Source organism: Zeus faber (genome assembly GCF_960531495.2).
Source record: "Zeus faber genome assembly, chromosome: 4".
In the NCBI taxonomy this organism is placed as follows: Eukaryota; Metazoa; Chordata; class Actinopteri; order Zeiformes; family Zeidae; genus Zeus; species Zeus faber.
Genome location: NC_137191.1, coordinates 12768783 through 12796661, shown reverse-complemented (window position 1 = coordinate 12796661; position 27879 = coordinate 12768783). Strand labels below are relative to the sequence as shown.

At 43.4% G+C, this 27879-nt stretch overlaps 4 protein-coding genes across 7 annotated transcripts; 1 reads left to right on the top strand and 3 right to left on the bottom strand.

The window, feature by feature from the left end:
- Nucleotides 1-169: 169 nt before the first annotated feature.
- Nucleotides 170-2975, bottom strand: golga7ba (golgin A7 family, member Ba; the record flags this gene model as incomplete). The annotated part of the gene is made up of 5 exons (XM_079999870.1): nt 2937-2975; nt 1481-1606; nt 785-937; nt 400-501; nt 170-253 (listed from the first exon to the last, which is right to left on the bottom strand). The coding sequence occupies exons 1-5, from the start codon at nt 2946-2948 to the stop codon at nt 170-172; spliced, it is 477 nt and encodes a 158-aa protein (XP_079855996.1). The 5' UTR covers nt 2949-2975.
- A 382-nt stretch (nt 2976-3357) lies between these two features.
- On the bottom strand, nt 3358-12695 carry zfyve27 (zinc finger, FYVE domain containing 27). 3 transcript variants are annotated; one of them, XM_079998865.1, is made up of 13 exons: nt 12435-12695; nt 11290-11538; nt 10541-10611; nt 10180-10366; nt 8632-8727; nt 8388-8500; nt 8142-8266; nt 7715-7786; nt 6893-6913; nt 4905-5046; nt 4634-4680; nt 4424-4505; nt 3358-4306 (listed from the first exon to the last, which is right to left on the bottom strand). In XM_079998865.1, exons 2-13 carry the CDS (start codon nt 11520-11522, stop codon nt 4236-4238), a joined length of 1260 nt encoding a protein of 419 aa, XP_079854991.1. In that variant the 5' UTR covers nt 11523-11538; nt 12435-12695; the 3' UTR covers nt 3358-4235. The 3 variants fall into 3 exon arrangements, with proteins under 3 accessions (XP_079854991.1, XP_079854992.1, XP_079854993.1); XM_079998866.1 differs by lacking the exon at nt 6893-6913; XM_079998867.1 differs by lacking the exons at nt 6893-6913; nt 7715-7786.
- Nucleotides 12696-13505: 810 nt separating this feature from the next.
- On the bottom strand, nt 13506-21107 carry LOC307228890 (phosphatidylinositol 4-kinase type 2-alpha). Of its 2 annotated transcripts, none has more exons than XM_079998731.1 (9): nt 20726-21107; nt 18754-18954; nt 18481-18612; nt 18155-18308; nt 17828-17889; nt 16793-16892; nt 16018-16151; nt 15671-15730; nt 13506-15399 (listed from the first exon to the last, which is right to left on the bottom strand). In XM_079998731.1, the coding sequence occupies exons 1-9, from the start codon at nt 21062-21064 to the stop codon at nt 15238-15240; spliced, it is 1344 nt and encodes a 447-aa protein (XP_079854857.1). In that variant the 5' UTR covers nt 21065-21107; the 3' UTR covers nt 13506-15237. The 2 variants fall into 2 exon arrangements, 1 of the variants encoding a protein (XP_079854857.1); XR_013844102.1 differs by having other exon boundaries at nt 15322-15399; nt 15986-16151.
- Nucleotides 21108-22499: 1392 nt separating this feature from the next.
- On the top strand, nt 22500-27672 carry pgam1b (phosphoglycerate mutase 1b). Its single transcript, XM_079998486.1, has 4 exons — nt 22500-22770; nt 25766-26040; nt 26155-26335; nt 26836-27672. The coding sequence occupies exons 1-4, from the start codon at nt 22632-22634 to the stop codon at nt 27003-27005; spliced, it is 765 nt and encodes a 254-aa protein (XP_079854612.1). The 5' UTR covers nt 22500-22631; the 3' UTR covers nt 27006-27672.
- Nucleotides 27673-27879: the final 207 nt, after the last annotated feature.

Here is a 27879-nt window from a genome sequence, read left to right as displayed (position 1 = left end):
GGTGGGGAGCACATTGTCCTTTCTGCGTGGAAGCAACACAGTTTTTGTGAACATACCCAGTGGATGGATACGCTAAGCGTTGCAACGGGTGTTCCTACAGTAGGTTCTCCGGGCGGATCTCGGGGGTGTTGGGTGATCAAAGGGACGTGGCCCGAGGGGGGAGGTGCAGTCATCGGGCGGTGCTGCCGGACGTGGAGCTGCTTCCTGAGCTGGAGCCGCTGGAACCCCGGTCCTCGTAGATGGAAATCTCGATCTTATGAAACAGCTGTCAGGGACCAAGCGGGTACTGTGCTGTACGGCAACGTAGACACACACACACACACACACACACACACACACACACACACACACACACACACACACACACACACACACACACACTCCAAGGACAGAGGATACGACCCTCATTCCCCTCTCGATGGGATCTGTGATGAGCAGCCCCCTGGGTGCGTAGATCTTCTCATTCTGCTCCTGGATGTACTTGGCGATCTTCTTCAGCACCTGACGCACACAAATAAGAGAGCGTTTAAAAAAAAGTCGAGGCGTTGCATGTAACCGAAATGGATTTCTAAGGTCTGGCGCCTCCACCCCATGAGCATCTCTTTTCAACATACTGTCTCTAACTCCACTAGTACTGCTTGTTTTTAGAGAAGGTTAAGCCGTCTGTGACATACGGCTGGTTTGATACTGTGACTAAGTCTGCTTTAGCGTCTGCTAAATTACATGATGTGATGTAACGCAGTGTTAACGGACAAAATGTCTTATCTTTCCCCAACGGCCTTACTTTCTCGTAGCGGGTCTCCATGCAGAGGAAAATGAGGTAGGCTGTAGCACAGGCCACACACCCTTCCAGGTATGAATGGCCTCCGATTTTCTCTGCCTCGGCGTAGTAGTTGTTCAGGGTCTTCACGGTGTCTTCAAACAGTGCCCTCTCTATCTGTGAACAGCCATGCATGCAACGCTTTTAATATGTGGGTAAAACACGCCCGGCTTTCTGGGATGGAGGAATTCGGCTCCCACCGAGTCACAAAGTCTGAAATGAAACACATAGTTCGTATATAAAACAAGAAGAAACTAGCATCCCCTCGCACTCAGAGCTACCATGACAATACTCACGTACTTGGTAAATAATGTACCTACGGAGCATAAACAGTAGACATATCTACAGTATAATATACTATATACTACTAGGCATTATGTCTATGTTGATCATTTGAGCCAAAACCAAATGATTAATCAGCAGATTTAGCAAATGGTGACATTCAAATAAAATAAAATAGGCAATTCATATGAAGGTCGGAATTGAATCATATTTCGAGAACATTGTTTCAAGTGTGGCCTCAACACAGTGCTCCATAGAGATGAGAGGTTCTGAGAAACAACAGACCTGTTTGAATCACACGAGTGACACTTGAGTACGAGCAGACTCGGAGAAATGCAAGAACTTAAATCGCAGTCGTGCGGGCGGTTCCTTCCTCACCCTGCTCTCCAGGTCGGAGGGGAACTTGGTCTGGAACTTGCAGGTGGTGCCCTCGCTGTAGTCCCTCTGCACGAACACCTTGTTGGCCAGCGAGGCGCTGTGCCGCAGCTCCTGCAGGTTGTGGAACTAAGGACACCCCGACATAACGACACGTTCAAACGCAAAGCTGATGCAGATCGGTACCTCCAGGGTGCCTGAAAAGAGGCAACATTGGGTGTTTGCCCAGGCCTCCGTCTCTCTCTCTGTCACTTCGCCGGCTCGCTGGTGGTGTGTGCAAACAGCGCTTAGCGCGGCGGACCCCCCCAGGGGCAGGGCGTGATACGGGAGAAGCAGGACGCGGGCGATCAATCACTTTTTGTCTGGACACGGTTGGGCCTTGTTGCCTCTTGGATCCAAGCCCAGTGATGGACATACTATCCTCTCTCCCTCTCTCTCTCCCTCTCCCTCTCTCGACAGTGATGGGACAATCTTTCAGGACAGTTCACAACCAATCAATCTGTGCGTATAGTAGATAATAATAACAATAATTTATTTGTTTAGCACCTTTCATACACAACATGCAGGCAATCAAATAGCAATGCCTCAACTACTACTAATAATAATAAACAGTAAAAAATACATTTGATGAATAGAAGTAAATATTACACTAAATTGTAGTACTAAAACTAATATTGAAGGACTCTTATTACTAGTAATAGAAGTAATATTGAAGGACTATATTATTGGTAGTAGAAGTAATATTGAAGGACTATATTATTGGTAGTAGAAGTTATATTGAAGGACTATTATAGGTAATAGAAGTAATATTGAAGGACTATATAATAAGTAATAGAAGTAATATTGAAGGACTATATTATTAGTAATAAAAGTAATATTGAAGGACTATATTATAACTATTAGTCTTGAACTACTGGCAGAACGGGGGTTACAGTAGACTGGCTGAAATGTTTCCCAGTATGTAAACGTGCTGAAGGACTGAAGGTAACTTTTGATGATAATATCATATTTAAATAATAATAGAGCGGATCCAGGTGTGAGGCCTCGGAGCAGCAACAGCCGTGACGCGCCGTGATCGCTGTCCGTGGTGCTGAACGCGGTGCGGTCCACGGGCAGTGGTGTCCTTCCACGGGATTAACGGACACAAAACATAGATCTTCGGTCCTCCGCATAATCGTCCAGTTTGTGCCCCCCCCCCCCTTTGCGTTCCCACGGACCGTGGCCGACGCATGCAGTCATACATTACTTTTATATTTTTGCAATTATGTGCAGATTACCCGGACAGGAGTAGAAGCCCTCTCTGCTCTGCATCAAATTGGAATAGCTCGAATTGAGGATATCGTCGTCATTTTTCAGTGCGGTGATCTAATACACCGTGTCAGATTGCTGTACTCTAGGATCCTAAACGCTACTCTTTTGGCGAAATACAATAAACATAATAAACAAGACAAATTCTCACCTCGGTCGCCATGTTGCCATCCGTGGCTGTAGGGACGAGTCCCTGCACTGACACCGATTTAATGACCAGAAGAGGGGATTGGGGGGGTGGGGGCGGCATGAGAGGCGGTCCGTGACGTCACGGAGGGCGGGCCATCACCGCGCGCGCGCGCGCACACACACACACACACACACACACACACACACACACACACCATTCATTTTAAAGTTTTGTAAAAGTTAATTTATTTACTACGTATTAATGTAATAATTCTTAACAATTATAAGAATACTATTAAAAATAATACTATTATTAGTGTTCATTATTTCAGATTATTACTTAATTAGTTAGTTATGCTTAGTGGCTGTCGAACTGGGCTGTATTAGGCTGTCTGTAAATTTCAGAGTTTCAACAATCAGCGTAGGCGCCACGGTGTCATTTTTCAACGTTTATTTTCAGGTGGAAGCCAGCAACGTCACTAAAAAAGGAAACTGCCTGAGCAAAAGGAAAACATAGAACAATATTGATTTCACTAACCCTCATTAAGTCTCGTATTTTTTAAATTATGATTTTTCAGCAACAAACAATTCAGTACATCCATCAACATTCTCGGGGGTTTTAAATTAAATACATTAGAATCAGAAAAACATTTCACAATAAGAAGTTATGTGGATGTCAATAAAAGCATAGGAAACAATTACAATCACCCGTCTTTAAATTGTGATAAAAACAACTTTCCCTCTGCACTCCACTTTTTTTTCGGTTCTAACACAGTAACACCAAACCTCTGCTTGCATTACAGTACAACTGAATCGCTACACTGGAATGAGTTTGAGAAACCGAGACAACGTTAAAGACATTGAGTGAAGAAGGTGAATAAACAACGCAGGTAACAGCATGTTTTACCAAACACTGGCTGACTTCGCCTGCTACAAACCAGCCTGTGTCTTTGTTTCTTTTTTTTTTTTTTTTATTCCTCTGCTCAGCAGAAGAAAAAGCCAAGGTCCTAAAGATAACACAGACCTCCGCGAGGTCCAGTCTGTGGCACGGAGGGACCAGGAGGCCGCTCCCTACACATGTTCATAAAAACCTCCACACACTCAAGGCTGGATTATACAGGAGGGGTTGTACAGTAACAGTTGGGGTTAGCAGGTCTCAATCTCTTCACCTTGTACAGCAGCGCAAGGACCAAAACATGTATGCAATCGGAAAAAGTAGATTAAAGGGTTTTGGTTCCGGAAGGCTGTTGGGAGAGGAAAGGGAACAGTAAACAACTTTCCGCTGGCAGGCAAGACTGATGGATGTCTTGGGTTTCTTTTTTTAGAGTAACTTGTTGAGGGTGGAGTTACAGGCACCACACACGAAAACAGTCTCTCTCTGGGCTTCTGGAGCTGAAAGGACAGACAGAGAAAGGGGTCAAAGGTTCACGGAAGCAAGGGAGCAGATACCATAACGACTGGTGACATACTGGTCCCAGTGCAAATCAAAAATAATCTTACACTCATTACCTGTGGCCCCCATGCACGACCTCAGCACTTTAAAAGAACAGCACCGGGAACAGAAGCTGTTGCCGCAGTTGCTGCAGCTCCTCTGAAATAGAGAAAAAATAAACATGAAAAACGGTGGCACTTGTGGCGTACGAAATACAAAGTGTAAGAGAAGGTGGTACACCAAGAAATTACTTGGCATAGTGGTCTCAGAAAAAACAATTATCTCACCCTTTTTTTCAGCACTGAGAAGACAGCACTGCAGCTGGAACAGTTGCCTTGAGCCCCGAGAGCGAAGGGAAGAGAGCGAGACGAGTCAAACCAAATGTAAAGATGACATTTACACATAGACACTTTGCTGTATCGTCGGCTCAAAGAGGGTTTTTCCTGAACAGGGAATTGCCTCAAATGTTAAAACTCAAGCGGCGTGGAATGCAGCTACGTAGATGGTATCATATAGAGATAGCCATCGCCGTGTTGGAAGTTACAGGAGTGCACGGACCGGTGCTGGTGGTGGGGTAGCGCTTGCGCAGCTTCTCCGTCAGCTTGGACACTTTGCTGCGTATGGGTTCGTTGCGGCTGAGGAGCCCGTTGTCAGAAATGGCGTCGTAGTCTGGAGCCCCCAGAGCTACATCGTCGTCGTCCTGAGGCGGAGCGACAGAACCAGGAATGGGGTTAAAGCAGTCGGAGGAAAATACAAAGCAGGGCTGGACGACCGTTCGAGGGGGAACCTGGATGCTGACGAAAATGACGTGACCTCAGCAGCGTTGGATCTCCGTTGTGTTTGGGGTTTTTTGACCCGTGAAGACGCGTGGACACGGATTAAAAATATATATATTAAAAGTTTATATAAAGTCGAATGACTCTCTAAAAAGTTGCCAGTTCTTTAACATGTTTTAATCAATTTTATTTTTTAAACAATTTCTAATGAACAATTTATTTCTTATGAACAATCTATTTGATACATTGCCCAGCATATAACTATTTTAGCAATCGCATGTGTCCCTAAACTTTTCCTCCTTCATCATGACAATAGGTCATAAGGCACATTTACTTCTAAATGTTACAATCCTGAGTAAATTCTATATTTTTCCCAAGAATAGCCGCTTCCCACACAGAACAAAGCTCCTAAATGGTAAATCACGTCTCATCTTTTCTTCCGGGGTTAGAGGTGTCTCCCTCTGGCCGTGGTGACCTCCGCCTGCTAGGGGTTGCTCCTTGAGCCTCCAGATGTTGTTAGTGGATAAGTAATGGTGTAAGTGTTTGTAAACTATCTTTTCATGAATCCTACTGAGGAACGGGAGGATATTATAGGGTTAGTGTGGTCAATCATTTACCCCTCTCGAAGAAAAAAAAGTGCACTATCTAGGACGGCACAAGGAACGATTGGATCATTTGCTGACTGCTTTTCAGATTATCATCAACATCCCGGAGGTCCAAGGACCAACCAGAGCAAGCAGCGGTCACCATGGCCAGAGGGAGACACCTTTAACCCCAGACGAAAGGATGAGATCAGAAACATACAGAATAGTATTCTGTATTATGTCTCTGATCTCGTCTTTTTTTTTTCGATATTATCTATCTATCTGTCTGTCTGTCATACTTTACGTTACCATAGTTCAATGATATGAACCTCGGCTGGATTCTTAGATATGGAATTTTAAACTCATGAGCAGATACTGTATATTGGTACTTAATCAATATTGTGTCAAATCCTTTATGATTTTATCCTTTTATTTTATCCTTTATGATTATGATCCTTCCATTTTCAAGAAAACGGTTTGTTAAATGTTACATTTTGATATCATAATAAAAAAAATACTTTTTAATAAGACTCTAACCATTACTACTCAACCTAATCCAAATAACCATTATACTAAGCTTTTACAGAAAAACATATCGTGGAAGCTGAAATTTGAGATTCCCTGTCTGCATGTCAGCACAGGAAGCTAAAAAGCCAAGACGGTAGATATTAACTTACATATGCATATTGCTTCCATCTCAAAGCCTAACATTCATAGTTGCACATATAAAGCAAAAGAGTTTCCAAACGTTAGGGCAAAAGCACAACCACGGCAATGAGGCACGACACAAATTCACAAAAAAAGAATGGTAGAATAAAATACTACGTCATCAAAAGCTGAATTAGTTGACAAGTCGCTCGTCTTTGATCGTAAGGCACAATTAAAGCCTGAACCTTCAAGCCCGGAGAACAGGCATGACAGCCCTCCTGCAGCCCTGTCGTGTTGATCTGTTACGCTACGTTAGAAATCACCACGAAGAAACCTCTGTGAGCTGCAGCTGCACTAACTCATGCAGAGAAGAAACAACATGCTGGTGGGAAAAACAGATGACCTGATAAAAACATGAAGGTCGTGTGGGTGGATGGATGGATGGATGGATGGATGAGTGGGTGGATGGGTGGGTGGACGGGTGGACGGATGGATAGACACAGGACAGGATGGACAGCGACAGAGCAATTCTACTTACCACTAAAGCCAAAGGTGTCTCCTTCTCAGTGAGCAGAACGACACATGAGAACAATGTCACCCAATGAAACAAAGGTTCAGCACTACAAGTATGTGTCATCAGCTACACAATAACGTGCACGAGCCCCCGTCACAAAGATACATGCCCTTATGAGCTACTTTCATGGGTTTATTGTCGTAGCCTGTCCGAAGCAGGATGAGCCCACACTCACCTGTAAAGACAGAGAGTGCTCCTGATTTCAGAGGACAGCGAGAGAAGAACAGAACATTCAGCATCACATTTCTGTAACTCGTCACTTTCGAAATCAAAGCCATAGGGAGGGTGGGTCATATCAGGGATCACAAAAGAGGCATAAAAGATGAGGAACCAACGTGTTTGCTCACCATTAAAGTTGATGGTTCGAAAGCAATGTTCCCACTTATTATCACAGCCAAATTTGTTCTTTAGAATAGCCAAAAATCAAAGGCCGCCACTCAAGCTGACTGAGAGAGGGCACTCACTTCCCAGCAAAAAACTCTAAAAACATTATGTTGCTGTTTATTTATATCCTACTTAAAATTTTACTTTTAATTTATAATCTATAATCCTTCCCTTATAATCACTGAGACCATCACCACTTTGTATACAACCGGGGTCTCGAATACCTAGCCGTCTCTAGGTCGACCTAACGGATTTATAATTATGTATTAATAGGAAAAGATTTATTTGTAAGAGAAATCTCTAAATTGACTGTGCACACGTTAGAAATCAGGGGCAAGAAGAAAAGGAAATGAAGGAAGAGTTGAAGAGGGGCAACGGCAACAAATGAAAAACGAAAACTACCTCAATGGCATCTTTAAACTCATCATCAGGCTCTGCCTCCTCAGCTTCCTCCACGCTGCCAGGAGACAGGTCCTATAATCCCCACCCACCCGTGAATGCGCGCCGCCACCCACCCACACAAACAAACACGTGCCCACGAACACACACACACACACACACACACACACACACACACACACACACACACACACACACACACACACACACACACACACACACACACACACACACACACACACACACACACACACACACACACACACACACACACACAAAGATGACGTAGATAAGCAGCTTACACTTCTGGGTGGTTTTGATGTACATTCGAGTGATTTATAGAACATCCATCCCGACCCCACAGTGAACAGTTTACTCCCATACCCCACCCCCACCCCAACCCCCCAATTCCAATGCTGTTTTGCTTTACCTCCAAACTGGTTGGAGTGGGGGTCCTGTCCAGCAGGCTGCCCTGGTCCTGTTCTGTGCATTCCATCTTCCCCTCGCTGGCCTGGGTCCGGCCCAGGTGGAACAGTGATCTGAGGCCCAACATCACTGCGACCAGGAAACAATATAGTCAGTGCATTCAAGTTCAACTTCAAGTTCTCAGCTAAGAATCCGGAACGAAAGCGTTTCTATAAAAAGCAGCCTGAAGCCAGTGAGAGGTTGAACAAACCTCTGCAGAAGTCTCTGTTCCACAGGAAGAGAGCGCTGCTAAGGCCTGCCAGCACCCAGCCCAGAGGAGCGGTGTACAGCAGAGACATCACGACTAACAATCCCCCATAGAACCTGGACGGGGACGAAACGAGAGACCAGTGATCTAGTCTGTGAGCTCCAGGGAACACAGTGAATCATGCTTAAATCAAACAAACCGTTCCCCTGAAGGTAAACTGAGGGTGGCTGTGGACAAAGATACATACCTAGCGGACCTTGAGTGACAATCCCAGTAAACGATCTTGTAAACAGATTCTGCTGACAGGCAGGCAGAGGACAGCGTATCATCCAGCTGCTTCAATCTGTCAACGACAATAAGTACAATACATCTTCAATACCCCAGAGGGGCTGTTTGTTTTCCAGGTGACGGCCAATGAGGGAGCATAGAATAGAGTAATTAACACATACATAAGAAAAATGATGTATAGATAAGAAGAAGAAGAAGAAGAATCTTTAATTGTCACGCAACACACCACACTACAACACATGCATTCACACACATGCACAAGATTTGGATGGTGGCCGGTGAAATGAGGCCTCTGCATTTGACCCATCCTGGCTTGCCCTTCCTCCGGCCAGGAGCAGTGGGCAGCATTCGTCAAGATGATATAATCTAGCCATCATAATGATAATAATGGAAAATAATGTAATTAGAGAAAAGCTTATGAAACCAAATCACGGAACCAAGCGTGAGGTGAAGTCTAATAAAGCTTTCACACATGCACCGCAACCCAGAAATTATCCGGACATTACCCGGAGGAGCTGTATGTGTGAACGCAAATGTCCGAATCATTTCGACTGGACATTACCCGGACTTTACCCATTCAGCACCCGAGTACAAAGTCCACAAAATGTCCCATTGAGGGGTTTGTGTGAACAAAGCAGGAGATTGTCAGGAGTATTCACAGCGAGCGAGTGGGCGCGTCGCGTGTCGATGACGTCCCTATCATGCGCCAGTTATTTACCTTTGTGCGGATCTTTGTTCAAGGAGCGTAGCTGCTTTGTACTCCTTTCTGTTTTCCTTTATATTCCTTTCCACTCTTTTGTTCATATAACCTCCAAATACATGGAGTATCAAAAGTGCCAAAAAAGATAAGTCAATAGCATCATCCACCACCTTGGGTGTGCTAAAACTCTGCAGCGTCACGTGCTGCCTCCTCTACTCTACCGTGGTTCCGCCCCTCATATAAACCAAACAGAGTATTTCCAGGTAGTCTAAACGCCTCTGACACGGACAATCTCCAGTGGTGTGCTGCATGTGTGAAAGGGTAACTCCAGGGAATGTCCAGACCTGATTATCCGGACATTGTCTGGAGTGCATGTGTGAAAGCAGTTCAAGTTTATCAGAGAACGTCTGCCTGTAATCACGCTCACTGACAAAAACTTTGTAAGTATGTACGCAATGCAGGACACACTTGTGTTTACCACAGGAAAAAAAAAAACGGGTTCAAAATTATAAAGAAATAAGTTATTATAACATAGTGGAGTTTACAATATAAGGGCAATCTAGATGGTGTCCAATATGTTGTGAAAACAGCTTAATTATCCAGCATGCACGGTACCATCCTGTGTGGAAAATCCCAAACCATCTCAATATGGGATCTTAATAGATACTACCCCCCTCCCCAGGTCTGATGTACTGACAAAAAGGAAAAATAGACATGTCTGCAGAGGAACTGATGACCATGTACCAATGACATGACTGTCCCGCACCTCCAAGTGTCCCCAACCAGTCCTGCAAACCTCTGACTTACAGGTCTTTCACTTCTAGCATGGCCTCCTGTTTGGTGAGATGCACCTTCTGCAGGTCTTTGCGGTGAACAGCATGATGCCGCTTCCTTTGGAGGTCGGCTTCAGAAGTCCCGCCCCCGCACCTGTCCTGCAGGTAACCCAGGGCAGCGGGTGCAGACACCCCCAGCAAGCACACCGAAAACCAACCCACTGGCATAAGAGAGCGAGAGCGAGAGCAAGAGAGAGAGAGAGAAAGAGAGACAGAGAGAGAGAGAGAGAGAGAGAGAGAGAGAGAGAGAGAGAGAGAGAGAGAGAATGAGTTAAAACTGTTATCAGGAACACTGCGCCTGTTAAAATTTACATTCAGCTCTTTTCTCCTCTTACCATCATTAAGTGTGAGGAACAAGATGTTGAGTATTATGCAGACAAGCAGCGAGCACACAGGTATCCTCCACCTGAGACATAAGAAATATTGTCACCACTAATCACGGCAGGACTTTCAGTCGAATACTATAATAACACTATAACTGATCGTTAGTACTTGAGGCAAAATATAAATACTGTATAAATGCCAAGAGACGTATTATTTGATTTCTTCCATCAAAGGTGAATACTACGCACCCAGCCAAAACATTACACATATAGGACAAAAAGTAGTTTATTCATTCATTAAAAGGTGGCTTATTATAGTAATAATATATTATTATAATTATATATTATTAATGGCACAGTTTAACAAAATGTCAGTGATCTGTCCTGAAAGACACCCACTCTGTCAGGATAATCAAAGGACATGCATAGGACAGAAAGACAGAGATTCCTTCCTTTATAGTGAGAGAGATTGTTAAATGAGGCTCTTTCGGGGTGTGGACAAAAAGCACATGGGCCGTATGTCACAGCCTGCCAAAATGCCTGTTTGCCCTGTTCTCAGATACAGAGAAGCATATAGTTAAGGTATGTTAATGCTGAAAATGGGTGGTATTCCCCTTTATTGTAAAGCACTTAGTTCCTTATCACTTAGTTATTTGTAAAGGTGCTATACAAAGGTTATTATCATTATTATTACTATTATTATTATTACTATTATTATTATTATTATTATCAAAGAAAACAAAATAAAAAAATGCACCAACCCCAGCAGGAAGCGGGTGAGCTCCACTGCATCTGCAACCGGCTCCAGAAACAGTGCCATCCGCCTGTAGGACACGACCATCTTGAGAAGATCAAAGTTGGGTGCCGGCCGTGGGCTTCCCAGCTCGGAGGAGTCCGGGGAGCCGGGAGTCTCTCTGGAGGACGTGTGCACCAGCTCCCCCCGCTCTCCTGCACCCTGGGAGGGGTCCTGTGACAACCCCGAACCCTGCGTCATCCTACTGGTAGATACTCTGAAAATAAGATAGATAGATAGATAGATAGATAGATAGATAGATAGATTCTCTATTGATCCCTGTAGGGAAATTGCAGTTACAGCAGCTCGCATCAAAACAATAGGCAATAATAATAACAATAATAAAGTAAGAAAAAACTTTGCAATAGACAATTAACCTAAAGATGTATTAACATAGATTAATGTGACAATATACAAAAAAACAAACAATAAAATAAAATTCACACGGTCAACATGTGGAAATGGTGCATGCTTACATACATGAAAAATATATCGTTTGTTTTGACAATTAACAATTTAACAATAAGCAACATGAGAGAAAACAATAAATTACAATAAGCAAGAAAAGAAAAGGTGATCGTCCGCCAAAGACGGATTGCCATGAAGTGATTGCAGCACCTACCTGGTCGGTCACCGAAAGGTTATTTATGAATCCAAATAACTTGGTTCAATTTATGAAGGTTATATTTTGACGACTGTTGCCCACCCAGTCCTTGCTACCATTTGAAATACATTTAAAGGGACAATACAACTCCTAAAAGGCAGTTTTGCACTTCCCAGACCGTAAAATGCAGTTTCTCATCTGCCATAAAGTGATTGCAGCCCCTACCTTGTGACTGAAAGGTTTTTTTTGTGCCTCAAAATGACCTGATCTTGTTCATGAGGGATTTATTTGACATATTATCGGTCGCCCAGCGGACGGCGATCACTTTTTGGCGGACGATCCCCTTTTGGCACGACACCGGCGCCAGAAGTAGGACTGCGTCTGCTTCTGGTCTCATATGTCAACACAGCAAATACCAGCGCCTACAGCCGACAGGTAAGTTGTATAAAGACGGTTTGGACAACACTGCAATATAGCAAGGTGTCTCTACGACACCCCCCTGAATTCACCTGTTTAATTTGTTGGATAAGGCGATGCTGACAAAAGCCGTGGCGAAGCAGTCCGACCGATATCATCCGCTAACGGAGGAGGACGTTCCGGAATCAGCTCCTCAAACCCTCCGACCGGCCTCCGCGTGGCAGCTCTCCGGTCTCCCGCATCGGCAGGTAGCTTTTAAAACGTCACCGTGTAAAAACAAAAAGCAAAAAGTCGCAACGTATGAAAGTTGCTCCCTCGGGAGAGACTTGTTTTGGGCGGCTGGCGCAGCTACCGCCGCATTAGCCCCGACTACACTTCCGGGATCATCGGATCCAGGCTGATGAGTAGATTGCAGAAAAGGCAGATGCCAGATCTAGTCGATGGCCGGTACAATTATTAATCGTCATTAAAAAGATGATAATAATAATTATAATAATAATAATAATAATAATGTTGAAAAAAATAATGTAGTCCATAGCTGATTTTTTTTAAATATTCATGAAAAACAACATTGAAAAAATGATGTTGTTGATGCCAGGTTCATATACAGTATATAAAAAGAGGACAAACTCGAGGTTAATACGACTTAGTGGTTTAGTGACTACTTTTATTCCAAATCGAATAACCCTCAAGGTCAAGCGGATTAGATATCAACTTATTTATCGACTAAAAGCCATAATAGTACATTTCACAGTGAACATGATAGTATATAGGCGAAAAAAAGTCATTGTAATAAGCTTTTTGGGGGCATCTACTCGAGTCCTTGCCGTTATGGCATCTTTATAATGTCTTGGTCTCGGGATAATAGATGGATAAAGTTTGTTTGTTTTTAATGCTATCTGATGTCTGGGTATAATTATACAGACAGACACAGCTAAATAGGAAAAGCTATCCCTTATGAACCAATGTCCAATCGCACAACAAGGGGTAAACGGCAGCTCTGGTTCTCTGAACATATACACATGAAAGCTCGACATTGTTATTTTTTCCAAACCTTGTGTCATTGTCCATTGAATTGCAAACAGTCAAATCACCATCAGTCCCACAGGCTAAAATGTGAGATGAAGATGGAAATTGGGCGGCTGTGAGGAAATTGCCTCTGGATGCTGAGGGAGACACACACTCACTCAATGTTACTGGCTGTGCCTTTAAATTGTGTGTATATCAAGTGTGTTTGTGTAAGCCTTACTCACAATCACACTCTCAAAGGGCTTCACACGGCCATAATCCAAGGACATAGCGTGCCAGCCAACTGGCCTCAGATTGGCAATAAAAAAAAACAGGAACACTTGACAGGGAACACTCCTTCCCAAGTGTAGATTATTTAGATTGATTAAAATGAACATACTGGTTTTCATTGGTTTTCCTTTAGTGTGTGTAAAGATTTTTTTTTGTTTGACAATACAGTGTTTGGTCTGGATTCCAGAGCCCATGAACACCATGCTTGCTTATTTTATTATGCATTCATACGACAGGAACCATTCACAGCAACCATGCAATGTCGTAAAAGTTATCTGCCAAATGAAATGTTGTATTTCAATGTTTATATGGTGTTTCAGTGTGTTCGCAACCATAATAAAAAAAAAACAAGTCAGTGCTGTTAATTGAATAAACCTTTGTTATAATTTGTCATTAAATATTACACTCAATTTTACAGTCCATTGCCACACTACATTGAACATCTGATACAGGAGGCGGTTACCTTGTTTTTGTTAAGTATGTTCAACCTGCAGATTATAAACATAAATCATTATTTACCATTCAAAGAAGACGAAACCAGGAGCTGGATGACTCTGTATTTACTTGCAGAAGGGATGTTATTGCCTATGATCAATGTTTGCTGGCGTCTGAGCTTTCCCCGCATAGAGAAAAGAACACACCCAAATTACACACGGCTCCTTCATTTAATTAAAGTGCTTCATGGAAAAGACTAATTTAGATGATTCCACATTTAAGGAAAGTATATTACTTCTTTTCCAAAAGCACCACTGATGTATGGATTGCACGCGTTTATCCGAAGTCGCTAAACAGTCAAAGCAGTCAACGGGGGAATTGAATTGTGAGAACAACTACAACTCGGTGCCCAGCTGTTCGTCTTTTAAAAATAACAAAGTGTAAACGTGTATTTATATAAAAGAAAAAAAAAAAAAAAAAAAAAAAAATCAGATCCCAAATCATCACTATTAATTTTGCTAGTCCGTTGTTTTTTTTTTTTTCCTCGTTTTTTTTTTTAAACATTGTGAGAAGTATGCACACGCATATGGAAAGGCAGAGTTGACTGAAGAAAAACAAAAAACAAAAAACAAAAAAAAAAAAAAAAAAAAAAAAAAAAGGTGGAATGCAAAACCGCCCTGCGAACGAGGTGTGACGTGCTTTCCACGGCTCTGCCGGTGTCTGGGCGTGGGGCGGGTGTCGCAAAGTGTCCCAAAAGTGTGATGCTTCACTTAATGGATTGGAGACTACCTTTCCCCAGGTACATATCTTCATGTGGCCCGCTATCGCAACTATTCAGTAGTCTTCATGGACATCTACTCAAGGCACTGAGGCAAACGGGGAGAGTGATATATGGTTCAGGAAGCTGCTCTCCCTTTGGCCTCGTCTTTCCGTCCCTGATTTGCTCGTGGCATCGCCAGTGTCCGTAAGGAGGAGAGGTGAGGGGAAGGATCAGTTATATCTTGGTCACCTTCGCTGGGCCTTGCACACCCACACGACGGCCCCCTTTCTCAAATCCACACATGTGGACGTAATGGACTCCGAGAACCGTCCCGTCGTTCATCCTTCCCGTCGTTCATCCTTCCCGTTCTCTCCCCCCGCCGGCGCTCCCCGCTGGCGTCTCTACCACCAGGTGAAGAAGGGTCTCCTGCTCTGGAAGCTCTGCGTGTAGGACTCGCTGTTGGCTCTCTGAGGTGCGCGGGCTGTTTCTACGATCACCGGGGGCATCTGGACCAACTGCAGGGGGGACTTTCCATCCTTTAGTGCCTGGCAGAGGTTTAGGATCTTGCGGTGGAAAGGAAGGAGGACAGAAATGGACAACGTAAGAGAGATTATGGTCGATTCGTACTTCGCTGCAATCCACCGACACTCAGCTCACTTTGAGTGAAGAAGAATAAATATTTCAACTACTAAATGTGTGATTTCATAACTACATCTTCCTGTAGTATGACTCATTTGGTGGTTTGATGGCGTAAGACTTTTGGGAGCGGGAATTTATGAGTTTAATTTGTTCAAATTTGTTTGTAGGAAAAAAAAAACAGTCAAGACGTCTTACCTGTCCCCTCATTACAGCTACTTGTTTGTGGAACTGTCCTCTGTCAAAACCCGGGTCTTTCTGCAACATGGACATTTTGTGAACAGAAAAAAAGTTAAGTTCCCTCTGAGGAAAAAATGGAAGAAGCTTTGAGAAAGGACCAGTAGGAGAGATCCACCTTCCAGGAAGGCCTGGCTGAAATGGATTCCGAGTGGGCAACATTATTAACCTATTTAAAATTATTTTTATAATTAACATTAATATAGATTAGGTCCAGTTTAAACCATACAATATAGTGATAAATCAGAGTCATTTTTTTAAATTCCTCTCACTTACAGTAACATTCTGTTGTTGAATCATTAAGCTACCTTGAACAATTCATAGAGGTCCTCCTCTAAGTCCTTGATGAAATTGGGGTCAGAGAGCTTTGGCAGGACTAGCTCCCTGATCTCCTGGGAGAAAGGAACCTTGGCCTGGGAAAGCCACGCCCAGTAGAATGGGTCTGAAAATGAACGAAAGAGAGAGAAAATGCTTTCGTGAGGTAAAATGGTATGAAGGATGCATGTCTAACTTTTACGTAGAAGTTTTTCTCCCTCTCTGACGGTACAGACCACCCGCGCTAGCAATGGGATGCCGGCGATCGCTGCGCCAGAACAATGCGTTTTTACTTTATATTACGTCTCCTTATGGAACAAAACAAGTGCATATGGAACAGTATGGAAGGGACATTTTCTCCGTGACTCTCTCCCGGATCACCCCCTCTCCATGTGTTATGCGCAGAAAATAATCTTAGCGAGTCTACGAGTCGTGCCCCGTTCCTCCATGCCCCGTCCCCATAGTTTTGTTAGTTGTTTTATTCGGAGGAACGGGGCACGCTGAGCCGTGTCTGGACGCTTTACACATATAAATATATTTATGATTCCCTTTATTTATAATTCCTAATCTAAATGTTATCCCTGTGCATTTTGTAAACTTCTATTGGTTGTATCCTGTTATTGTAATAGAAACAGATATAAAAATAAATAAATAAATAAAAACAAATAACAACATTATGATTTGTATTTATTTGCGTTACCCTGTCCCACTAAATCATATCTCTCTAGGTTTAGCACTGTCAAAAAGGACGCTAGAAAAGGTGCTTACATGCTCTCCAAGAGTCTGGGTGTTTGAGCGGGAAGGCAAGGCCGTTGTCTATGGCAGCCAGCTTGATGATAGGGTCCTTTACCACCACCCATTCTGTTTCCTAGAGAGAAGGATTAAAGCAATGAGAGGATGAACGATTTTGCTCACACTCATATATATGGGACACATTATTTGTGAATCACACACTCTCTCACACAAATTATCAATTATTTTGTGTATCGCACACCATCATCTTGCCATCACTTCTGGCCAGATTGCCAGTTCATCACATCATACATACTTTACGGTAGTGATGCACAGCAACAGATTTATAGCCCACATACCGCTTAGTGTTCAAGCCAGAAAAGTCCCAAGTTTGTCTCATTAGACCACAAGACTTTGACACACAGTGACGTTTCGCAAATTCTTTACGGGCAGGGGTTTCTCCCTCCACACTTTTCCATAAAGGTCTGTTTTGTCCAATGCCCTGGTCATTGGTGAGCCGTCAACAGCATGTTCAATCTCAGCCACTGAGGTTTTTGCAACACTCTCAGTGACTCAGAGCATCGTGGCTCTTAATTTTTTCCATTTCTGTGCGATGGACTGCACTGCTTCGGAGGTGTGTTCGGGGCCTTATAGATGGTCTCGTTCCCTTCTGCAAAACTGTGCCTGCTTTAATTCTATTCCTAATTCATTAAAGGTTTCATTTTGATTTGTTTTGTGGAAAATCTCGACAATACTGTTGGACCTTGAAGACAGACGATCCACACAGGTGGAGATCATCAACAGGTTGGGTGAGTGTTTTAGTGCCCCTGAGAAAAGTTGACCTTCAAACAATAAATAAATAAAACGTTCACTTGAAAAGGTATTAATACTCTTAATAATTTTTGGTAAGATGTTGAAAGGCTTTGGACTCTTTTCATTTGACATGTACTATATTTGTGTGAGTGTGTGAATGTATGTGTGTGTGTATGTGTGTGTGTGTGTGTGTGTGTGTGTGTGTGTGTGTGTGTGTGTGTGTGTGTGTGCGTGCATGTATAACATGTTTGTACTTACCCTATTACCGACAGAGTCCATGGGACAGTCATACTTCAGCAGCCAGTTGTCATTTCCTCTATCTAGAAATAGAAATGACAAAACCCCCACCATGATGGAGCCGTTTGTGTTTGGATGAACTAATACGAACACAATGTAATACAAACTTCAACTCTTCCTCTTTTGTGATGTTTAGCCAGTTTCTGCTATAACCACCTGTACATTAATTGAATTTAAAACTTCTTACTTTCAATGATTTGCCTCATATTGATTTTAACATTACACAAAGTGATGATCGGTGTATGACAGCATTGGATGAGGTGAGCTCAAACAGCAGGAAGCCCATGCCTGTGTTCCTGATGATGTAATCCAGGACAACCAGCCGCTCAAACTGCAGCTGGAGCTGGCGGTTGGTGTTCTCCGGCAGCGGGTCGGCTTCAAACCTCCGTAGCCAGAAGTCGGCGTCCTTGTAGCTGTCGACAAAGAGCTGAAAAGAACCAACCTGGCACAAAGGAAACATCGCCAGGTTAATGAACTTCCCATTGTCTTTGAAAAAACAGAAACAGAATGCTTCATGCTCGGAAATAGTTTTAAAAAAGTGATAAGTCAAGCCCATTCAAACCCCCTAAAATAGGGAAGTATTTATGTATTACTTAAACCAAATTTGTGATTACCTTGGGTGGCAGCCCAATTCTGTGAAAGCGTTGTCCAACTTTAGGCACCTTCTCCAGGGCTAGCCTCTTCCCCCGTGACTTGACTCTGTCTATGGCACTGTAGTTAAAGGTTTCACTCGCCAAGTACACCACCTAGATCAAGGAGGAGGATTCGTGGAGGAGGGAAGACATTAGTGTGCGATGTAGTCTGTGTTTATCCAGAAGAGGGGCAATCTTGTCCGAGGGTGCGTATGAATTGATCGCTGTTGGCTGCGTTTGTGTGCTACTCTTTACCTTGGTCCTGGGGACGATGTTGAGCTCTAGTTTCTGATCGACCAGGCTCGCTCCTGCTTCTGAGAGGTATCCCTGGTTGAGCACCAAACAGTCACGGCCAAAACAGCAGGGACAACACAATTTTTGGAGCCATTTGGTCCATTTGGGGTTCAGCTGGCCATAGGGCTCCTCATTCTTGGGTTTGAACACACCAATGATCTTCTGTAGGATGGTTTTGGGGGGGGGGGGGGGGGGGGTGAATGAAAATAAGGGGTAAAGTTATGACTAATGTTCAGATATGGACTTGGTTTTAGACCATGGTCTTTGATCTGAGGAGCCTCATTTGCTTGAAGAACCATATCGATGGCTGCATGAATCTATATCTTAGTATCTCATGAGGCTCTTAAGATATGCTTCATGTGTTAACAGGAGGCTACTGGCTACTTTATAAATATCATGAAATGACATTTTGGTGTTATACTAATATATTATATACAATATATAAGATGAAATATACATACTCAGAATAAACTCTGGAACTTCGTCATCAGGAGAATTAAACCCAAAGTATGATCTAGCACATGACCAGTAAAGCATGCTGGGGGCTGTAACGACAAAGCTGGTAGGAGTGGTGGGAGGACCACGTCAATGGGATAAAACCCCTTCACAGCTTAGATGAATAATTTCTCTTTAAACTCCTGAAAAATGCCTCCACTCAGAAAAAAAGCCCTCACATATTTATACTCTGACTCACTATGCGTTAAAATTACAACAAACCGGTGTAGGGAAATAGAAATTAATATTTTCCCGTATCCAGCAACACCGCAATAGAACCACAATGATCACAGGATCACTTCCTCGTTCAGCTTCGATACAACACAACACATTAGAAAAATTAGTTCCGCATGAGTCTTCCACCGTAGGATAGAAACTAAATATATTAAGGGTAAATGCTCATATTAAAAGACATGCCCAAGGATCTATACTGGGACATAAGTACCATTTCTCTCCCACCTCAGCACTGTAATTCCCATTTCTATATTGACGACGCCATCTAATAGGCACAGCATCATGTCAAGTATTTTCAAGGTTACCGTCTTTTAATTGTTCTCTTGGCATAAACTCTGGAAGAAACAAAACGTATGCTATTCACAATAACTCATGCTGGTAATACAACCACTCCTATCCATGCTCTAAAAGAAGCCTCAGCACAATGATCCTTATCGAATGGACTGCAGAGAAGCTTGATCCCTCTCACACTTCCTCCTGAATAGCTTCGACAACATTGATTCTGTAAGAGGTGGCTGGCCGCCTTGTTCGTAGTTTATACGTCGGCTGTTCACCAGTCTCCATTTATCTCATTGAGGCTCCCTGAGTAAACACTCCTTTTTCTGCTGCAATTCAAATACTGTAGATAATGGCAATTTAAAAGCATGCAATAAACAAAAGAAACGACGTGTGCTTTGAACTTTGCACGTTTGACAGTCTATCGGTTCTCTTCCTGGATTTTTCCTTGACGTAGGACCATAATAGAAATAAAAATAAATCGAAACGTGTCAGAACAGTCATTCCGTGTAGCCGAGCTGACGTTTGTAGGCGACCGGGAATAATGGGTGTTCGAAAGCAGGCACAACAACAACAACAACAACAACAACAACAACACGTGTGACTTCAGTTGGTAAACAGATCTGGCTGGTAAAATGATAAGATGCCACCGCTGCTTGCTGAAGTGGGAACTGCAGAAGGGGCCTGGGTTCGTAAAAGGCGAGCGCTGCTCGGATGACGGTGCGCCTGGTACCGGCATCCTCGGTGTGTTGGTCGCAGCCCATTTGCACAGTCACCCCGCACCCCCGCGGCGCGTGAAAGCAGGAGGCCTTTCTGCGTCCCACTCCGCGCGGACGCAAGTGAGGGTCGCGCTCCGTGGAAACACACGTCACAAATTCAACGGCGTTTGGGGAAACGCGTGAAACGATCGGCGGGACGAGACTCTCACCCCCTGGGAATCTTTCACGAAGTAACTACCGCTGGAGCCCTGGTAGATCCTCTCCGGGTAGATCCCCTCTTCTATCGCCCGCTCGGCCTTGTGGATGATCTCTCGGAACACCGGGTCCTCCGGGAACTCGTTCCTGTGCGGCTCCCGCGGCGAGCCCCCTCGGTCCCGGTCCAGCAGCGGCTGTCTCTCCCGGCTGCGCCCCGGACTGCCGGCCGGGATGCGCACCACGGAGCCCGGCGTGCCTCCAAACGCGCCCCGGGGACTGGTGGGCTCCGTGGGGCAGTAGCCGAACTCGTTTCCGTCACGGAGAGGCGAGACAAGCGGACTCGTCTCGTCCATGGCGTCGGGCGCTGAACGCGGATTTAAAATATGAGGCGGTGGAGGGACGTGGAGGGACGTGGAGGGACGTGGAGGGACGGAGAGGGACGGCTGTGTTGTTGTCGAATCCTTCGGTCGCCGAGGAAGGAAGGCTCTCAAAAAACGAAAAAACAAAAAATAAAATCAGATGACCGTCAGCTTCCGGTAAGAGGCGGGGCTTAGCGAAGGAAGTTTTCAGCTGTAGCCAATGAGCGCTCAGATTTCAAGACGCGAAACCCGATTCTACTTCGTGATTGGTCGGAATGATCCCGCCCACGGGAGACATGTGACAATACCTAAAGTATCTTTTTGGATATTATATTTATTTTTATTTTATTTTGTCTCTAAATTCGAGGCCATATTTTAGTTTCTGGGGGGGGGGGGGGGGGGTTGTCATCTTTGATTGATTATTAGCTATTTTACTCTTCTCTATTTCATTCTCGATCATATACAACAGCCAGCCAGCGGATGGTGACTTTCACTTTCCAAAGGAGCCAGTGGGGGGTGGGCTCCACTAGGCTGGCGTGGGGGAGATCGGGGTTCATTTCCATCAAGTATAACACTTATACAATACAATATTACAGGAATATATTATTCTTTTGTACTATTTTGAATACCCTTCCCCCCAAAAATGTTACTCGGTTCCATAGCCTTGTCGTTCGTATGACTCTAAATATTTTGCAAAGGCAACGATGTAGTAGGTGTAGTAGGTGGTAGATGTCTAGGTATATCCTTTTTATATTTACATTTGAGTTAAAATATTTTTTTTCCAACAGAAAAATTATAATAATAAAATACATTTGGTCGAATTGCCATAACAATAGAAAAAAAGTCATATTTTTTAAATTACGCAATAAATGCACATATTATAATCTATGTCAATGATATATATATATAACATACATGCTTGAATAAAAGGGTTAAATGTCTCGTTTTAAGGTGATAATTTCTATGGAACAAACAGGCAGTATAAGCCATAATCAAAGCATGTAGTGACTGTTTGCACAGAGTAGTATTGGTCTGGCAAACAGTCTGGGATTATTACATTTATGGGACAAGTGATGATGCAATGACACATTTCTTTTCATCATCAGTGTTTGGGGAATGGGGAATACATGTGTTGCTCTTCGTATGCGAATAAACGCATATTCCTCTGTTCATATCTATAGTCTTCTGCGCCTATAAATCTCTTTTCCTCCACCAATAATTCAACGCTGAACACCAATTTGGGGCTGCGGCGGCTTTCGTGGGACGGCCCTGCAACGTTAAAACCCAGCGAACCACTTCCGGTGAATCGGTGACGTCACAATGACGCCTCAATCGGGCACCCGACCCACAAGGCCGCGCTCCCGCCCCCGGCCTCCCCGGCTTGTGATTGGTCGGAGCGGCAGGGCGGAACCGTCTATAAAGCCGCCGCCTCCGGCCGCGTCGCCGCGCTCCCGAAAAACCGAGAACGCTTCGCCGGCCGCTCTGTGTCCGTCTGCCGGGCCCCGGTGGAGGAAAAACACGCCCGCGGACATTCCCGCCGCACGGTCGAGCTAGTGTCAGGATGGCCGCGTACAAGCTGGTGCTGATCCGCCACGGCGAGAGCTGCTGGAACCAGGAGAACCGCTTCTGCGGGTGGTTCGACGCCGACCTCAGTGACACCGGGGAGAGGGAGGCCAAGCGAGGAGGGCAGGCTTTAAAAGGTGAGCTCGGTCAAAAAATAAATACAATTTTAACCAAAGAGACGATTTTCTTAATAAAGCCGCTTGAAATGAGCGCGGCACGGTTATGCAACGGGGAGACAGGTAGTTGGGCCGCTGCGACACTCGATGCTAAAGCTGACGATTACCAAGTGTCATCATTTAGTTGTTTTTTTGTTTGGTTGTTTTTATCTCACAGATATTTCTCTTTAACTCATCTCATATGACTGGGCATTTTGAACTAAAATAGCGGCAGGAAGGAGTATTTGTCCAAACCTTTCCGGGGTAATAGATCTATTACCCAGGAAGCTCTTTTGTTTAGCTAGGACATTGTGTAGAGGATGCTTGATGTTACTTAATATGGCTTGAGGCTTTGCCCTCTATCTGCCCTCAAACATCAAGTTGAGATCTATTTAACCAACAACAGACCGGGCTTTGCGATCATCCTATTTATTTACATCGTCCCATCAGCAGGTAATTTAAATGGCAACACAACACCACTATAAAACATGGCAAAAGGCTTAAGCTTCTGTAAAATAAAGTATATAAAGCACATGATGTGTTGATGGCCCTGGATGCTCCCACGGTCATAAACAACCGTAATGTTTATGATCTCACGCACTACACAGTCCTGAAGCTGGATTTCGTATAAACAAACACACATAACGAGCTGTCGAGAAATAGAAAAGTTTGATTTCTGTTGGCACACTACCTCCAACATTTGAGCTTAATTGAGCTCTGTTATGCAACACACATCCCTTGTTTATAAGTGAAATCCATATATTAAGCTCCTTTCCGTCTCATCTTGACATTGCTTTTATCTGAATTGCTCTCCTTTTCCCCTTTTTCAGTTTATGCAATAGTAATTGGTCCTCGAATGAAAATATTTCAATAAAATAAAATAGATGCAAATACTAGCACATTATCTTTTTCAACAAGTGTAGCTAGTTTATGTAAAATAGAGTAATGATAATTTGATAAACATACCCTTCAAATGGACTGGCATTCTAAAATTAAGTATCTTCCTGCCTAAAGTAAAATACAATAGATGACAGATTTCAGCCACTATTGGCTGTTTATAAATACAGGTCAAACATGTTGATCAATTGTTGCATTCAGGAATGTCGAAACCTGATTTGGACAATAGCTGTGATTATTTGACTTTTTACCACGACACTGTATGTGGTTGTATTTGTAGCCAACAAATCTAGTGGCATCTGGTGTCTCACGCTCTTGCTTTAAATAAAATGGATACCAGAAGGCCTCATCAAAACAAAATGAATGCATCGTGTTAATGAAGAGTGCTGTTAGTAGTCTCTGGACAAGACATTCACACGGTGGCCCTTAGAGCTGAACACACTGCAAATTAAGAAAACGCATGCAAATAGACAAAAAACAGAAAACACAACTGCAAAACCACATTATGGAAGTGAACCACACGATTACGGAAGTGAGTCACACCGGATGCACTGATTTATCTTCGATAAAATATATAAAACTAAATTATTTTGTGTCTATTTATATATAAAAATGTATACAAGTAACAACGTGGATCCTCAACTATCACAGCGCAATCGTGCCACGCGAGACCACCGTGTCCAAATCCTCCATCTACTTCCTCCATGCAATTGATAAATAGGAAAAAAAAAATTTTTTTATATGAATCCACAGTTTTTATTTAAATGCAATGTTCCAGAGAAAACAGCTTCTATCGGCTCCATGATAGCGTGGTGAAGTTCACGAACGGTTCAAATCTTTTGGGTGAACCAGCTGAACTGAATCCCAGAACCATCCGTTCATCAGCCTGTGCAGTTGAGCCCTTAGACAGTTGCGAGCAGTGAGTGAATCCCCCTTTTCACCCAAAAGATTTGACTCGTTGGCTAACTTTACCACACTATCACAGAGCCGGTAAGAGCTGTTTTCTCTGTAATATCGCAATCGCTTAAATAAGAACTGTGGGATATAAAGGTTTTTTTTTTTGTTGTTTTTTTTCTTTTTATTAATTGCATGGCGGAAGCAGACTGAGGATTTGGACATGGTGGTCTGACATGGCACGATTGCTCTGTGATAGTCGCGGCTCCAGGATGTAACTTGTCTGAATTCTTTTATATAATTACAGACACAAAATCATTTAGTTTAATATATTTTATTGCAGATTTATCAGTGCACCCGGTGTCACTTCCGTAATGTAGTTTTACGTTTGTGTTTACTATTAATGCGGATGTGTTTTTAGTATTTTGCTTGTGTTATGTCTGTTTGCATGTGCTTTCTTAAGTTGCAGTGCATTGAGCTCTTAGGGCCACCGTACATTCATGTTCTTTCAACATCATATTTTGCCCAATAAATGTCTTGAGTAATGTTAATTGCGCACTGGAAGGTTGGGGTGACTGTTTCGGAACAATAGTTAAATCACACATTGACCTATTCAGTAACAGAGCCTTAGAAACTATTTAAACAATAGAGACAATGCGTCAGCGGCAAGTAAACCTGCTCTCCTTATCAATATAGATAGTTGGTGTTTGCATTGTTGAATTGTACTATTCACGATTCTGGAATTTAAAGGGTTATGTAGAGGGTATATGAAGGTTTTCATTCATTCATTCATTCTATTGAGCACGCATGCACTCTTATTGGTTATTCTTGGCCCGCAAATCAAACTCAACGGCAGGTTGAACTAATACACCAGGTACACACACCCCTTTGAAAGCCAGTCACGGCGCTCGTCTTTTGACAAGTCTGTGCAGGACCACACTACAGAACTCACTGTGCCAAAACGACAGAGCTCCTATTTCACTGGCTTTACAAACTTTGAAGTATGAGCTCTGTTAGAGGAGGAGCATGCAGAGTAGACTTAATTAGGCAGATCTTTTTTTTTTTTTTTTTTTTTTCATGACCTTGAACAATAAAATGCAACCCAATTCAACCATATTACGCACTTTTACACATAATTTCTCTTATTGTATAATTCTTGTGCCTTAATGTCCCTGCCCCACTACAGATGCTGGCTATGAATTTGATGTGTGCTACACATCAGTCTTGAAGCGAGCCGTCCGGACGCTGTGGCTCGTCCTGGAGAGCATAGATCAGATGTGGCTGCCTGTCCACAGGACCTGGCGCCTCAACGAGCGCCATTACGGCGGCCTGACCGGCCTCAACAAGGCAGAGACGGCGGCCAAGCACGGGGAAGCCCAAGTGAAAATCTGGAGGCGATCCTTTGACACTCCCCCTCCGGTCATGGACGAGGAGCACGACTTCTACACCAACATTAGCAAGGTGAAACCAAAGTGTGCACCTTTTTCCAACCCCTTTCTATCCCTCACCTTCTCTGACGCACACATTATTCTGTCTCACTGCAATGTTAAACATTGTCCGACCGTCTCGCTTTAGGATCGTCGCTATGCGGATCTGACGGAGGACCAGCTTCCCAGTTGTGAGAGTCTTAAGGATACCATCGCCCGGGCTCTGCCCTATTGGAACGAGGAGATTGTCCCCATGATCAAAGAGGGCAAGAGGGTTCTGATCGCCGCCCATGGCAACAGTCTCCGCGGCATCGTCAAGCACCTTGAGGGTACGGTACAAGGATAGAGAGTGGGAGAGATGGTAGATGGGTAGGAAGGGGTTGTAGATTTACAAATGGAACAAGAGATCAGATAGGATAACACTTTATGAATCCCCAGACGGAAACGCAACAGTAAAAATCAGTGCGGTTATAAAAATTAAAAAAATTAAAAAAAAAAGATACAAATTAAAATTAGATGAGTTATAAATATGTACACATCTAACCATATACACAGTTAAGTGAACCCAATATGGGCAAGTGGCAGTTAGTCGATGGTAAGTATAAGTTACGGTATTTTAGCATTACTAATAAAGGTGGCATACAGCAGCAACTGTAGTTAAAAGTAGAATACAGTACTATAATAATCGCAAGAAAAGTTGCTTACGGTTATACCAGCAGTCAAAAACATGGTAATTAGGATGGATATTGCTTATAAATGTATGCATCTTAAATCGAAAGATATACGACGGAAACACATGTTTTCAAGCTCTTTGTATCTCTTTGCATAGGTATGTCAGAGGAGGCCATCATGGAGCTCAACCTGCCCACGGGGATCCCCATCATGTATGAGCTGGACAAAAACCTGAAACCAGTGGGACCCATGCAGTTCCTTGGAGATGAGGAGACTGTCAGGAAGGCCATGGAGGCCGTTGCTGCTCAGGGCAAAGCCAAAAAATAGGCAGATTGCCCCCTGCTGCGCAAGAAAGATTTCTGCTAAGAGATAAATGATTATAGATCAATTGTTCAGCTATCAGATAAAAGCAAGGTTGTTGATGTATTGTCCCATACGTATTGTACACACAATGTTCCCCCGAAACCTTGTGCACACCCAGTTTTCTCACAAGGCATACACTGTACATGCACACCCAGTCAAATCAAATCTACCATTTTGTTGGTCCACACATTTCTGTTTTAACAATGCACTGAATGAAATATAGTTAAGTAAATAAGAGTATAAGCCATGAGTATTATCTCTAGCATGGGCCATAGCAAAAGCACTAAAATGTAATCTAGGGACCAGAAGATTAACCTTACCCTGTGCCCATTCCTATCCAGATGAATATAATTGATTAGAGACAAGCGAAATAGCTTTACATTATATGTAAAAGAAAAAGCACTGTTAATCCTGCTGTGTTGTTCCTCTGTTAAAAATAACACACTTAAGTGATTTATAGACTAACACCATAAGTCACCCCCATACTGTGTTATTAACCTTGGTAGGAAAAAGCTTAGTGGGCGCAGTAGAACCAAGGTAGCACCTTATTGTTACAAGGGCGAGTTGATGTGCTCTGCACTGCTTATTTTGCTGTGGCGTTCTGTGAAAAATAATAAATGTCATGAGCCATTGTGTGACTTACCAGTGTCTTATGTCTGTGGACATGTCTGTGTGTGTATATATAACTTTATGTATATAACCATTCTCAACAATGTTGCATTGAGTCGTTCCTAAAATGATGTAGAGCAATGAGAGTAGTATTATTACAGTATTATTACATTACTCTAATTTACATCATCCCTCTGTGGATTTGTTGTACTTATGTGTCATCTAAGAA